Source organism: Talpa occidentalis, unplaced genomic scaffold (genome assembly GCF_014898055.3).
Source record: "Talpa occidentalis isolate TD23 unplaced genomic scaffold, MPIMG_talOcc4v2.1 talOcc4.10, whole genome shotgun sequence".
NCBI classification, from domain to species: domain Eukaryota; kingdom Metazoa; phylum Chordata; class Mammalia; order Eulipotyphla; family Talpidae; genus Talpa; species Talpa occidentalis.
In genome coordinates, this window is record NW_023600993.1 from 20,174,907 (window position 1) to 20,187,692 (window position 12,786).

The 12,786-nt window shown below is 40.0% G+C and overlaps 1 protein-coding gene across 1 annotated transcript in view; it reads right to left on the reverse strand.

Moving 5' to 3' along the window:
• LOC119237561 (serine/threonine-protein kinase Nek10) overlaps positions 1-12,786 on the reverse strand; it is a 104,652-nt gene that overhangs the window by 40,933 nt on the left and 50,933 nt on the right. Inside the window, exons 17-22 of the mRNA XM_054699014.1 lie at positions 12,241-12,343; positions 12,015-12,143; positions 11,102-11,239; positions 7,996-8,041; positions 5,167-5,288; positions 4,923-5,025 (exon numbers count right to left, since the gene is read on the reverse strand). Coding sequence (XP_054554989.1) covers positions 4,923-5,025; positions 5,167-5,288; positions 7,996-8,041; positions 11,102-11,239; positions 12,015-12,143; positions 12,241-12,343 — 641 coding nt within the window. The remainder of the gene's footprint in view (positions 1-4,922; positions 5,026-5,166; positions 5,289-7,995; positions 8,042-11,101; positions 11,240-12,014; positions 12,144-12,240; positions 12,344-12,786) is intronic.

Below are 12,786 nucleotides of genomic sequence, written 5' to 3' on the forward strand. Positions count from 1 at the left end.
GCAGACCCACCCTGGATCAGATAGGGTGAAGATAGTATTTGTTTTTCCCAACAGCATCGTTATTTGATTAATTTTGATTGATAGAGTTATTATGACAGGGAGCTTCAGGATGGAAAATTCAACACCCAATTCGAATATTTTCTGCATAGAGGTAAGTCCATATGCTTCAGACCACTGACAGTGAGGTGTGCAGTGCTGCGCACTGCTGAATCAGCCTCTGTAAAAATAGACACTTCATCCACTCACCATGCTAAGGTGCACAACACACTTTGGTACCCAAACTCACAGAATGAAAACAGCATGCACAGACCACATGAGAGTCTACCCCCTACATTAAACTCTTCTGGGAAAAATGAGACTGTCTCTATCACAATAGGCCTCTATGAAAGTGCACATTGAAATAAACCCTGCTGGGCCTCCCTGGTGTTGCAAGGGATTTAAGCACAGCACTGTGAAGATATCCATAGCCTCTGCAGCATGAGTTCTATCCCCAGCCAGCCAGGGAGGTGACCCACATGGCAACTGCAGCTCTCCTCAGCACTGTATTTCAGTCAGTCCACCTGTTCTGCTCCCCCTCTCTGTCTCTGGTGAATCCTCTGCCCCCACCCCGAGACCTCTGGCCTGTACCCCAGTTCTTGTATTCATAAATAAATAAATCTTTTTAAAACAAGTTTAAAATAAATAAAATAAACCCTTCTTTATTACTTACTTTTAGGTCTTTTAATATAACACATCAGTCCTTATAAAACTAACATTGGGAAGTTTTCATTTCTAACATTTTCCTGAGGAAGTATGAAGGCAGTACCTCCAGATTCCCTCCTTTGGTCCATTATCTCACCAGAACACTCATCCTCCAGCCTGGGGTAAAGACCTCCCTGCTCTGACTTTCTCAGGACTTCCATTCTCTCTTCCTCAAAGCTAACTGACATTCAAATCTCAGAACTGCAGAGTGACCCTGGACACCATGGAAATCTTAAAATTATTTTTAGAAATTGGAACGGACTGAATTTGCTTCAGTATTTCATTTTATGTGCTGCAGTGCAATATAAGAAACTGTAATGGACCTGAGAGAAAATATTCGTGCTTTCTTAGTTTCATAAAGGCTATGTTTGTTGACTGAAATTCTAGAAATTCCATGATTACCCTTCTCACAACAGATGCTATAAGGGTATGTGACACAGTGATTTGATTTTCTGTAGTCTTTTAAGAGCACTCAAAGTTCTGTGTCAGTTCAAAATCAAATGGACACTATATTTGGTTAATGTGGGGGGGGGAAACCACAGAACAAATAAGTTCAAAGCAAGATAGGTCCAGGGACCCACAAAAGTCACAACAAATATCATTCCATACAGATTTGACCAGGATATTTTATAGGTACAAGAAATAATGCACACATAAGGGCTTTGAGTTCCCTATAAGAAGTGTAGTATTAATTCGTTTTTCCTATAATGATACATTTCAGTAGCCTTCGAGTCAACCATTAACTATTAAAATCTTCTAATACTCCATGAAAATGCCGAGGGTTCTGGCAATACCAGACAGGTCTAATTTGATTCCTCAAACTTTGGTGGCATTCAAGAAAGTAGATCTTTCCTTTTGTACTTGTGGGTTACACTCGCTGCTGAAATATCAGTGGAAACTGCTCGTACATTTCCCTGTTTGCACATGCCAGTCTGTGACTAGAGGATGGGACAGCTCGGGAAACAGTTGCTGAGTGAAGGGAAGAATCTTCCCTGTAAGACTGTGGGCTCAGGAACAGAGGCTGTGCTCCCACCTTATGGCCAACCCCACATGCCTGGCAGGTGATAGCATCTGGAAAACCTTTGAGCCTTTGATAAGCACTCCTTGGAGTCAAGCATGCCCTGGGGGCTGTTGGCAGCAGAGTGGCCAAACGACACTGAAGACGCAGCCAGCCTGACGCACACACTGAAGCCCAACTCTGGAATCTATTACTTAGAGTTAAATGAATTTTGATTTTTTTTATTTGAAAGCAGGAGGAAAAAGAGAGCAGGAAAGGGCTTACTTTAAAATGTGGGTATTTGAAAAGGCTAAGAAACGAGACATGGTGAGTGGTGGGGGAGGCACAGGGTGGTTCCCAAGGGCAGATGGCAGCACCTGGAGTCAGCTGTGCCCCAGGCACCAGCACAATCAGGTCTGTTCCTGGTTGCCCCCAAAAATACAGAGACAAGACCTAGGTGTCTTTCACAGCACAAGTCATTAAAGATAGTCTTTTAACTGGAAATGTAATGAGGCATGGAATTAGATACCATTTGTAAAACCACACACCTCTCAATATGTTAGAACTCTGCTGCCTCGCCCAGGCAAACTCCAGCCAGCACACGTCCTCTAGACAACTGCAAACCAAGCCCAGTTTTAAAATATCTAATTCACTGACACTGGGAAAAATGAGGAGGGGCTACGGTTCAGGTTTTCTTAAGCATTTCTATCAGGTCACACTTTCAATACGCTTTGTGTCACGCACATAAACATCACTTGGTAATTCTGTGCTTCTTTTCAGAGAGGGCCGGGAGGGAAAGCCATCTTGTCCAAGAGAAGAGAAAAATTAAATATAACGAGACTGCCCCTTTGTGGTGACATGGTTACACACCACACACACACACACACACACACCATACTTTTATCAGCTCTATTTCAAGCTCCCAAAATATGGGACTCTTATAAGGTTGCCTTCAAATGAATGTGATCCGATTTGGATTGAATCATCATCCCTCTTAAAAGGAAGCGCCTCTAATGTCCACATTTACATGAATAATGACGCTGCAAAACAAATTTCATCACTACTAAATTTATGTTTTTTAAATAATGGGTGCTATCAAATATCTGTGGACCATCTTTTAGTCATCAAATCATTTTATACCCATTTGAAGTAATGGTCGTCTATCAAATTGTTACAGTGGAGAGAAACTGGACATGGATGAGATCCTGTACTTAGCTTTATCATTGCTTCTTTATGTGAAACCAGAAAAATATCTCTTCATTTAAAGTTAATGAGTCTTGAAAATTGGAAATAGTTTTCAACTTAATAATTCCTAAGGATAAGTCTGATCAACATTATTAAACTGGGCAGAATGAGAATAGGGGGTCAGGAAAAAAAAAAAGTTTTCTTACTTGGATAAAACAAAGTAACATTTCTTAGGGTGTCTTCTGCAATTTGAGTACAAGCAAAAAATAGATGTTTTCATTACAGTCAGAGAGTCCACAATAAAGTGGGATATTTTGTTAAAGTTTAATGAACTACCGGCCCATGTTAGGTAAAAAGTGACCACAAGTATTTAGATCATAGAGTTCTCAAAATCTTATGCAATGAAGGGGAAGGAATTTTCTCTGAGAAGTTATTAATCCACAAGAACAATGAGAATGGGCGGGCCAACAAAAGGGATGGAATCTTCCAGGGAATTTCTGGAAGAGGGCGAGCAGGAGAATGGATATAGGCTCACCAGAAGTCTCAGCCTATGACGTGTCTGAGAAGAGGGAGGCAGAAAAGAAGGTGAGGCCTGAGGGAGAAGGGGGAAGAGAGAAGCTCAAAATGTGGGCTCAAGATCAAGTCCCCAAGCCCCCTCCCACATCCACACGTGGCAGCAGCAGTAAACTGAGCACCCTCTGCCACCAACAGAAAACTGGATTTAAAAATTTAAAAATAAAATAAAATAAAATAAAATAATGGAACCAGCCAGAAATCAAAACACAATGGGACTTGGATGAAGCACTAGGCTGAAATCAATGGAATTTGGTAAAATTGTATGAACTGAACATGGCTCCCTGTGGCCCCTCTGTCCACACTGCTCCCAGAGTGACAACAGGCAGATGGACACTGCTCCCCAGTGAGACACTGGGTGCGGCCACTGAAAAAAGTTTATAGACTGACTTTGGTGGGATTCCAAAGGAACGCCCCTTTATGTTCCAAAGAAGTGTGCCAGATGACAGCTTTAACAGGAACACCTAGCACTTCCAACAGCCTTTTTAGTGTCTTTTTTGTAAGTAGTAAAGGACAGTCCAGGAGTATTAGATATTTGAGAAAAGAAATGCAAAGATCTCACAAATAGACAAAACTTACCAAGTGTTGCAAAAGAAAAAAGGGGGGTGCCAGAAAATAAAGCAAAAATAAAAAAAAATAAAGAGGAGGAAAGTCTAATTGTCTAGGAGCATAAAAATAGGATTCCATAAAAATGAAACAAAGAACAAGGTTGATCTCTTAAAAATATTATGCAGGTTTTCCGTTTCTCCTGACTCTGTCTTGGAAGGGTATATGCTTCTAAGAATGTATCACAAGGTTGCGAATCGATAGGAACATATTCAGCAGTGTACTTCGGTTTCTGCCTGCTCTGCTTCTGGCTCTGGTGAACTCTGTCTTCTGGTAAGTGCATGTATATAAATAAAGCATGCCTCTAAGAATGTATCATTTCTTCCATACTTCCCAATGGGAGAAAATATTTGCACACCATATCTCAGACAGGGGGGCTGATATCCCAAATCGATCAAAAACACATACAACTCAGAAAGAAAACAAACAGCCCAATCACATATGGAGCAGAAGGGTAAAACAGACACTTCTCCAAGGAAGACAGAGATAACTTATAGGCACATGAAAAAAAAATGCATTATCACTTAGGGCCACTGTATTAAAATACTCCAAAGCCATGTGCTCATGAGCCAGTCATAAAAACGTAGAAGTAAATCCTCTAAGATGCTAGGAGTACGTTATCCTCACATGTAATTCAATCGCTAGTTTGCAGTCGCCACTGTCCAACACAGCAGCCACAAGTCACATGTTGGAGGGTTAAATTAAAACTTAATCATATGTGAAACCCACAGTCTCTGTCACGCTAGCCGCAGGTGGGACAGCACGGGCACAGCATATCCTCGTCACTGCAGAAGAGCCTACTAGACAGAAAGTCACTTACTGACGGTCACTTTGTCCTTATCCCCCAACATGACGTTGTTTGGTGTCAGATCTCTGTGGACAATCCTCTTCTCCTTATGTAAGTACCGGAGGGCCAAGCACAGCTTGAAATAGCAAAGAGAACACAGATTTTACTTCCCCCAATATTGAGAAAACCACTGGTCACTACCACCCGTGTCTCTAAGAAATCAACTCATGACTTTGCTGTTTTACAGAGAAAAAAACAGAATGAAGATAAGGCATACCTGGATGAATATTTTCCATAATCTCTCTTCAGTGAAATGATGCTGTTTTTCCTTCAAAGAACTGAAATGCTCTCCAAGAGGGGCCCCTTCTATGAGTTCCATAACTATATATAACCGGTCATCTACATAAAAACGAAACAAGAAAGCGATTTAAATTCGATGAAGATATTTTGAAAAAAGTTCAAGTTGGAATTCAAGCTTCCAAACAAATGAATTAAATGAAACAAAAATAAGCATTAAGATTATAAAAACAGGGCCTCCCTGGTGGCGCAGCAGTTGAGCGCTGGGTTGCGAAGCTGCTCGCAACCTCTGCAGCACCGGTTCGATCCCCGGCTGCTCCCCGGCCACCAAAGGAGGGTCCCACATGGCGCGCAGACCTCTCCTGCCGCCCGCTGCTCCCCTCAGCAGTGTACTTCGGTCCTTCTGCCTGCTCTGCTCCCCGCTCTGGCTCTGGTGAATTCTCTCACCCTCCCGCGCTTCTGACTGTACCCAGTGCTTGTATAAATAAATAAATAAATCTTTAAAAAAAAAAAAACACTAGCTATATGAATTAATTCAAACACATTTAAAAATAAAAAGATTATAAAACCAAAGTAGTGCTTCACAGAGGGAAGGGGTTGGGGGTAGGTAAAAGCAGTCAGTGACATGGTGAAAGACAGAACTGGACTTTCAGTGGTGAAATGAGCTGACTTATAATGATGCACACATGAAACCTAAAATGTTATAATGCAATGTTACTTCATTAAAAAAATTAAAATATATCTATAGCCAAGCGTTCCATATGTGTGCTGGACAGGACACTAAAGATTTAGAAACACTAAGATATGGATCCTCTCAGCCTTGGAGGAGATAGAGGTTAGGGGGTTTCTGGCCACTGGAGCCCAGCAACAATCTCTTCCAGCCCAGGCAGCCTACAAGCCTAAGTTTATACTGGCAAATATTAGCATTTTCTATGTCCGTGAGGATGAGGCATGGTTGGGCACCAAAGAGAAGCAGGAAATGATCCCAAGTCAGGCAGGATTTCCTAAGAACATGTAAACCCACCTTTCCTCTCATGTAAACCCACCTTTCCTCTCAACAGTCTCACATTTACTCTTAAAGCAAATCACATATTCAGGAAACTGTGTTTTAAATAACCGTAGTGTTTTATAACCTCAGAGATTTACCTCACAGAATTTGACAGTGGTATCATACCCTGGTCTTGCAAAGATAGCTGGAAATATTACCCCTGATAGCAAATTCTGTTAATCTCCCTCAAGAGCAGAGAAAACTGGGTTTCTCCTGCTTTTATCTTATGGACAAGGTAAAGGTCATAACTGATTGTGTTTGTCTCTTTGCTTTGGATGCCAAGAAACAAAAGTAAATGCTACTTTCTCCTCCAAAATCAGTATGAAACTAACAATGGTACTGGTATGTTAACAATGGTATGTAATATATATCTTTTGTGACTTTTTGGATGTATATGAAATAATTATGTACACAACATATACAAAAATGAAATACGATACATGGTGTGCAATTTATACTTTTTCCATTCAATCGCTGTCTATATCAGTACATAAAGAGCCATACCATTCTTTTTGCTGGCTGCTTAATATTCCACAGTAGCAGACATAATATTTAGTCATTGTAGTCTCCAAAAAATAAACATATTGTTTCCAATTTTTTATAATTCCAGGAAGCTTTTATTTTATGTTGCAAATGTATTCATCACTTCAATTTTTATTTTCTCGCCCTCATACACTTTCCTAATCTACTGTTATCATATTTTATGTATTTTTAAGTACTGTCATTTTGGGTGGCAGATGTCGGGTTGTAAAAAGAAAAATTATCTTTTTTTTTAATTAATACAAGTTGCATCATTTCAGTACCAGTCAGAAACCAGTCTTGATGTCTGAAGGTATACACACTAAATTATAGGAAATGATTCTTACATTAAGAACAAATAAATGGCCAAGGGGGCAGGATTTACTGGAGAGACTGGGCACTGAGTTCCTCTGAGTCTTCTAGATGGAGGGAGATGGGTAAGATCAGAACATACTAAAGCACACAAAAGGTTTGCTTAACAACAACACTGACAACCAGGCAGTGAGGAGACCCCAATTATTGCCTTGTAGCTCTTCAAATCTTCCTTCAAAGAGGGCTTTGAAATTTCAGGTGTGACGCAAAGTACTAGGGCTTATCAATACTAGTGTTTTTTTAGCCAAAGGTCAGATATTATTTTTCACAAGTAACCTGGTTGGGCTTCATCTCAGGGTGTTTATTCCCTCCTGCTCCTTCATCCTGGCACAGGGCCCGCCTGCGGGCTGCTGCAGAATCGGTCAGAGCTCCATCGCCACCTTGTGGCATTTAGCTGAACTTCAAGTAGAAGAATCTCAATTTATTCAGAAATTCAAATTATTCAGAGATTTAAAAGAAATCTCCCAATTTATTCTGGTGTTGAAAACGTCATCGGATTCAACCAAAACAAGATTTCCTTTTATTTTTTTCTTTAAAAAGCCACTATCTTTTAACTTTCTTCTCTCTTGGTCCTATTCAGGCTTTTATTATGTATGAAAATAGCTATAATAACTATGTTGGTGTGTTCAGTGTCTTTCATATAGGAGGGTTTTTTTTTTAATAGCTATTTTACAGTTATTTTGTAAATATCTTCAGATTACTGATTATATCACTGTTCCACTGACCAAGAAAGGGATGCACAAGCTCATCTACTGTCATATAAGCAACAAAAAGGGCAAGGACGTCGAGTATTATATCTTAAGATATTTTGACATAAAAATGTAACAGAGACTTTTCCTAATTGGAGTTATCATGCAAACTCATACTTACTTTCTAGAAATGTTTTGTAATAGCGTACAACGTTGGGGTGATAAAGCTATAAGACAATAAGAGACAAAATCATGAACACACTTTAACATCCAAACTTGTTTTCACAGTAATTTAGACTTTATATTTGAAAATGACAAAAATCATTGTATTTGTACTTATTTTTAACAAAACATTTTCAAATATTACCTGAGCTTTCTCCTGATTCTTATTTGCTACTTATAAAACTCCTTGTCTTAGCAGGCCCCTCTATAACTTCATCTAATTGCAGCATAAATCAAATTTTAAAATGATTGTGCTTAGTCACCTAACTTAAGTAAAATGGAGAAATACAGAACTGGAAGGAAACTTAAGGTTTCATTTAGCACTCTATGTCCCACCGCCACACACAGATCAGTGTTGGTGAGAAAATGGAAATGAAGTGATTTATGTTGAATACATTATGTTCACTGCTCTTTACCTCTCCTTACCAGTTAAATATTTATATCCACTGTGATGTCTATTTCCACGACTTGTGTCCTTTTGTGCTCTCCAAAATGATGAGTGTGAAACAAATAATCTATGAGTCATTAACTCCATTTAAATTATAATAGTAGGGCCTCCCTGGTGGTGCAAGGGGTTAAACACAGCACTGTGAAGCTATCTGCAGCCTCTGCAGCATGAGTTCAATCCCCAGCCAGGGAGCTACCCACATGGCACAGCAGACCTCTCCTGTCTTGCCCACTGCTCCCCTCAGCAGTGTATTTCAGTCCATCTGCCTGTTCTGCTCCCCACTCTGTCTCTGGTGAATCCTCTCACCTCTCTGCACCTCTGGCCTACACCTCAGCACTTGTATGCATAAATAAATAAATCTTTTTTAAAAAAATAAATTATAATAGTACTTGGCAAGGGCTCCCTCCTTGACCAACTTTAGTCAGGCTCCTCAGGGCCCTCTTCTCCTTGCAGCCTCATCCCTGGCCTGCCCCGTCTCAGCAAGAACACTGCTAGGCCAGTTTATGTTAATAGACATATCGTGGTGATCATTTTGCAATAAAATTATCAAATCATTATGTTGTACATCTGAAATGGATGCATTGCTATTATCTCAATTTAAAAAAGAGTCCAGTACATATGCTCTTTGACATAAATTCACCTCAGGAAGAAACATGGAAAGCCTACTTTTTGAAAAAGAGTCATTTTCTATAAGAGGAGTAAAATTTTTATAGTTGCTTATATCTAACTGCTTCTCTTTTTGGTTTTTCCTCTTGTCTTGTTGAAGGGTAGTCTGCTGGCTGTCCACCAAACCCTGCCCTCCCGTCCCCAGTGCAGTGGAGCTGTTGTCAGACATGACTTCCCAGTCACAGAGCTTGTCTCTCAGTCTCTTTTGCCACCAACACGAGGACCCATCACTCAGTTCCCACCAATAGGACATGAGGAGAAATGTGTACTCCTGTGTCTAACCCAGAAACACTGAAGAGCTTCAGTGTCTTCTTCCAATCTGGATATGACCGCACCTGTGGCAGGTCCATCTCTGCAGATGAAGTCGATGCCTTGGGAGGCGGCAGGGAAGTCACAGAGGAAGAACTGACACCTACTGTCCACCTGGGACAGAGGGCACCACCAACCAGGTCCACTCACACGGGGACTCTGAGGTAACAGAGCCAGCCCACTACTCTGTGTTGGTGTGTTCAGTGTCTTTCATATTGGAGGGTTTTTTTTTTTTTAATAGCTATTTTATAGTTATTTTGTAAATATCTTCATTTTGTAAATATCATATTTTGTAAATATCATTTTCATTTGTAAATATCATATTTTGTAAATATCATTTATTTTTAGGTCCATGTACGTTGCAACCCCTTTGTTATTACAGCTCAGTCTTAACCTTAATAAATACATTCTCCCATTCTGTTGCTTGTCTGCCCTTACTTCCTCCTTTTAGGCCTCAGTATTGTTATCCTTTCCATCGGTTCAGTCCTCTGGCAGAAGTGCAGTTGTGGGGTTTTGAAGTATCTCAAAGTTCAAGCAGATGCCCCACCCTGACACTTTTCTGAGGAAAAGTACAAGACAAACAGTACACCTCATCAACTAGCAAGTGGCCGGAAGATTTTAAACAATATGAGATGCAGTAAGCAGCCAGAACCATACTCTGGATCAAGCTCACGGGCCAGGAATAGTCCAGATTTGAGTTCCAATGAAAATCCTGGATCACTTTTAAGACACATGTTCTAACCTTGTGCTATAATGAAACAATGTTGCTGAAGCTGAATTTGCTTAAATAGAAGCAAGCACTAACTTCATATAGGTCTAGTCTCTGAGGACAGAAAAATCAGCTATGTAAAAAAATCTATTAATGATAATATTTACTATAATTTATGAACTGGAGTTAGAATCATAGATTTCAATGACGAAAGATCATCACATTTATGGTGAGCGTTATGTTCCAGTACAGATGTCACGCAAGTTTAACTAATGGGGAACAAAGAGCCGGGAAGCCGACAGCTCTCCACGGGAGTTATAAATGAACAGTGTTGGTGATGAATGCACACATAAGGGAAGCTGAAAAAGAAACCAATGTGTTCTTGGAGCACAAAAACAAATTCCATTTCTTTCCTGACATGTTTATTCTTTTTCTCCAAACAAATCTTCATAATGATAGTTAATTGAGTTGTTACATTATGTCAGAAGATGCAGCTGATGCCAATAACCCATCTTGAAAATCCACATTTCAGACTTAATAAGCCATATTTGAGGAATGTTCACAGCTTGGTTCCACTTGACAAAAGTCAGGGAACTCTTCCTCATCTTTTTATGCATGTAACTAAGTAACCAAGTGTTCTACAACATAATGAGAAGGGAATGGATGTGCTCACAATAAAAAGAGGATTTTGCATCTATGACTCTCTCTGTGCCATATGCTCAACCACAAGTATTCCCAGACCTTCAAAGAGTGCTTCTATGGTTCAACATCAAGCCTTAGGGGGTAAGCTGGCTAAAATGTCACCATCTCAATGTCAACTATTCTAAACAGAAGCAGTTTTTAAATAGTATATACAAGAATGGCACAAGAACTCTACTTATGTTTAATGACACTTATTTAAGGAACAACATCTCCATCAACAAGAACATTTACCTGCTCTTTAATTATGGTTAATTCAGAAACGATATTCTTGACACTGCTGTCTCGATCTTTTTTATCCTTTCCAAATGCTGGGTTATGCAAGTTGACCTCTTTCATTGCTAAGAGATTTTGACCACTACGCTTTCTAACCTAAAATAAGGAAGGCAAAATTAAAAAAAAAAAAAAAAAATGGGGTGGGGTGGAAAGGAGAGGAGAAAGATCAATTAATTAGGTCACATGATTAAACCAAATCATCTTTAAACAAGTCAAAAAAACTTTTAAAAATCTATCTGTATTTACACTAAGGTAGTTCAAAAACTTGGTATCCCCTGCACCAGTCTGCAGTATTCAATTGGATATTATTGGGTAAATACAGAAACAATGGAGTGAATGTAAAGAATGTATCATGCATGAGGGGGCCTTCCTGGTGGCCTAGGGGTTAAGTCTCAGCTATCACCGCTGCAACCTGAGTTAGATCCCCACCTAAGGAGCTAACCTACATAAGGCACAGCAGACCTCTCCTGACGTGCCTGCTGCTCCCCAGCAGCATATTTCAGTAAATCCACCTGTTCTGCTCCCCATTTTATCTCTGGTGAATCCTCTCACCCCCCACACCTCTGGCCTATACCCTAGTTCTTCTACACACATACACACGAGACTGTCATGCATGGGGACAAGCTATTTGGATTATTTTTTGGGAGCTTAATGATGACTTTTGTCTTCAAAAGTCAGTGACCAATTTTCTAAAGCTGAGATACAACAATGTCAATGCAGCTATTTGTTAGACAAAAGCAATCATTCTCATTATTCTATTTGTTCACTGTTTTCAGTGGTGAAGGCTCCCACTCAATTGTGTGTGTGTGCCGGGGGTACATCTGGTTTGTTGGGGAACACCAGACATGTTTTTCCCCAAGGGCAAAGTCACCTTGTAGACACAGCCAAAAGCTCCACTTCCAATATGATCCAAAATCGCGTAGTTGCCTATATATTTCGAAGGAGCTTTATTCTGATTAATGCTTTCAATGTTTTCAGCAATTTGCTTCAGTTCATCCTCCTAACCAAAAAATTAGAAAGGAAATGGTTTGCTGTGAAACATTCCATCCTGACCAGATACCAGCCCGCTGCGAAAATATTTGAAACTAAAGACTTACCACTAACAAATTCAACTTTGAGACCAACTCTTGGTACGCACTGATATCACGAACATAATGTCCTATATCAATGAAGATCTCAAACAAGTCGGTGGGGAACAACCTACAGGGGAAAACACACAAGTACACTTCATGTGGAACTTGGGGAGCTGCTGGGAATTCCCTCCCACAGAGATCTCGCTCACTCACAGGTTGATTACAGTGAACGCACTTTACTTTCTGAGGTTATCAACTACGTGGGGGAAATATTTATTAGTACTCACCAACTTATTCTCACAAAAATAAACCACAGCTCCAGTTCATAAGGGGTGAGGGAAAATACACACAAAAGATGTGGTACAGATTAAATGAAGTCCTTATTTGTGAGATATTGGAGGCTGAGGAATTAGGGCATTAGGAAGGAGTGCTTGGGTTTTGATGGAGTGCTGAGCACCTCCATAAATGCCATGTGACTCAGTTCTCAGATGAACCCTGCTAGATGACTATTAACCTAATTTTAAAATGTTTTATGAAAATAAGATAAAAATACCAGCAAATGAAAAAAAA